This window comes from Musca autumnalis, unplaced genomic scaffold (assembly GCF_047663935.1).
Source record: "Musca autumnalis isolate F117 unplaced genomic scaffold, ASM4766393v1 scaffold_4, whole genome shotgun sequence".
NCBI lineage: Eukaryota > Metazoa > Arthropoda > Insecta > Diptera > Muscidae > Musca > Musca autumnalis.
The window spans coordinates 180893383-180896323 of NW_027411977.1; the positions used below are offsets into that span (position 1 = coordinate 180893383).

General features: G+C 33.6%; 1 protein-coding gene across 1 annotated transcript; it reads left to right on the forward strand.

Annotated features, from left to right (window-relative positions):
* Positions 1 to 257: 257 nt before the first annotated feature.
* On the forward strand, positions 258 to 1589 carry LOC141403437 (uncharacterized). The gene is made up of 7 exons (XM_073985838.1): positions 258 to 365; positions 423 to 538; positions 596 to 637; positions 699 to 740; positions 803 to 844; positions 911 to 961; positions 1048 to 1589. Exons 1-7 carry the CDS (start codon positions 288 to 290, stop codon positions 1097 to 1099), a joined length of 423 nt encoding a protein of 140 aa, XP_073841939.1. The 5' UTR covers positions 258 to 287; the 3' UTR covers positions 1100 to 1589.
* Positions 1590 to 2941: the final 1352 nt, after the last annotated feature.

The following is a 2941-nucleotide window of genomic DNA, read 5'->3' on the forward strand; positions in this document are numbered from 1 at the left end:
TTGTGATAAGGGATTAAGGTAACGAATGTCCGAATTCTAAATCGCAATCTCTAGTAAGAGTTCAAATGTATGTATTTGTTTAAAGATAAGAAGAATAAGAAATGAGAACAATTATAAAATTGTTAGTCCCCGATTTAACCTCACGTAAATCACTTAAATGGATGGAGATTATGAAAAAGTCCCCTAATGATAATATTTGAAACATGAAATGTGCAACATAACAAGTTTGTGAAACGAATTAACAGTTTCAGAAAAATCGTTCATAAACAAACAACGCATTTCAAAAAATGAACATACATTTGATATTAATATTTCTATTTTCATATCAATTTTCAAATTGTGTTGATGGTCAAAAGACTGAATTGGTATTTATATTCAAAGTTTAATTTTAAATCTTTTTTTAAATTTGTAATTTTTTTCAGGATTTAACCAATAACGAGGATCATGTATTTGTGGTGAAATTATTACTTGAAAAATTAAGTGAAGTTTTAAACAAAACAACTCAGCTGGATGAAAATGTAAAAACAACAAATCAACGGTATTCTATTTAGATAAATAAAATGTTGTTTTTAATTTTAAACATATTACGTTACAGTATTGCTGCCATGGAAAGTAATATGCAAATGATGTCACAAAGGTAAAAACTGTAAATATTTTTATAATGGTACGATTTTAATTTGCATAAATATTTCCAATAGAATTGGGCGTCTGGAAGGGCAAATTAATACATTTTCTCCCAGGTAAGTTTAGCTTTCAAAAACCAGGTCCTTATTGAATTCCATCATTTGTATTTTATTAATAGAACACAAGAATTGGATAATCGTATCAATGGTATGAATTCGAGGTTGGTACTATTTGTAGGCATTTTTATATTGGTTCAATAACTAATTAAATGATTATTTTTGCACAGAATGGTGTCATTTGAAGGAAAGTTAAACACCATGTCATTCATTAATCAAAGGTAAAGTATTTCCAAGAATTATATACATATTGTGTACCTAGAAGAAAACATTTTTCGTTTTATTTTCATATTTTTATTTTTTATAGATTGGATCGTGTTGAGCAAAGTTTAAATTTTCACGATAGCGGTTTAAATTAGAGCATATTTTATAACTGTACACAAACAAAGACTTAAATACAAATGTTTAAAACAAGACAACAATACAAGTCGAGTAAATTGTCAAGTTGAGTTAAATGTTTTTTTTTCATTTAATTTAAATTTTAAAACAACATTTTTAAGTGGGTCACAATTTAATTTATTTGCTTTGGAAAGGCAGAGAAGACTACAGTTTTGGATATCTCCACATATCTTCGCGACTTTCGACAATATTCTTAAGATTAAAGTTCTAACTTTTCTTCACAAAATCATATATACAATTGAACTAAGGGGAAAAACTGGTTATACGAAGGCACCACTCCAAATTCTCTGAATGAAATTTTTTCATATACTCTGCTAAACTTTGGAACCAACTACCAGCTAACATCCAACTCCAAGGCAATGCATCAATATTTAAATCAACACTTTACCGAATGTTTGGACAGACATAATTCATCGTTCCCTGTAGGGATTTTCTTAATTGTTCTTTGAAATATTTCCAAATATTTTTATACCCTTCACCATAATGTGGAGGGTATATTAAGTTTGTCATTCCGTTTGTAACTCATTAAAATAATCATTTGCGACCCTATAAAGTACATATATTCTTGATCAGCGTAAAATTCTAAGTCGATTTAGCCCTGTCCGTCCGTCTGTAATTGTAATCAAGCTATCTTCCGAATGAGTTGAGCTACACGGCTCAAGAAAAAAAGTATCAGTCGGCTTTGCTGACAGAGATATACCCTCAGCCTATATGAATCGAAACTTTCATTTACGTACAGCATTTTGTGGCTCTTTTTGGACATTTGAACTTGCCGACAAAAATGTGGATTGGGATTAAAGTTCAAAATGTTGTGGAGGAGGTACTTGAAGGAATGTACCGGCATAGTCCATTATGGAAGTTGATCTTACTTTGGGGGTCATATCTTTTCGATTGATATAGCGCCCACTAGTCACTTTAGTGGGTCGTAGTATAACTTTTGGATAAGTATGACAGGAAGCATGGACTTGTCCACGGAAAACATAATCTCGCTGTTAACGGGGCCACAACGAACAGCATCGGTATACATTTCCCAAGGATCTTCAAACAGACCCTAAACTGCACATAGAAATAAATGTTGAACTTTTGTGGAGGAGAGGAGGAGGAGAGGACCGATATGGACCATGTAGAAGTTAAACTAAATGTGGACAAAATATTAGGAGATCAAAAGTTTGGACCAAATTGGTTGCCCCGTTCATGATATATCGTGCATACCATTTTAGTGACATTTTTTAAATATTGGGGGAAATACCGATATTGCCCATTCGAACTGAAACTAATTTTGGACAAAATATGACGAAGACCAAATTTTGGACCAAAGCGGCAGATGCGTTCATAGGGTTTTTGCGCCTTTCAGGCTATTTTCTCAAGATGTATGGACTTGCCTCTGAAAAAACTCTTGCCGACGTAAAGGAGGCAGCTTCAAAAGAAATCAAAGTGATTCGAGAACGGGCCTTAGAGTAAATTTATCCGAAATTTTGTGTGGGAGGTAGCCAAAGGAGTGGACAAATATAGTTCATATTCAAACTTGATATATTCAAGAGTTATCGTGCGCACAATATTTCCGAACATTTTTGAACTTTTGTGGGGGAGGTACCTGAAGGAGTGGAGCGATATAGCTTAGCATCGAACATAAATCGAAGAAATTTTGGACCGAATCGGCAGATCCGTTCGAGAGTTATCTTGAGCTCCAATCACTACACACGGTGGCATGGGGATTTTTTTGCACTTTTCAGGGTATTTTCTCAGGAAGTATGGACTTGCCCCCGGATGAAACTTGTACCATCGTATGGGGGGCAGTGGAT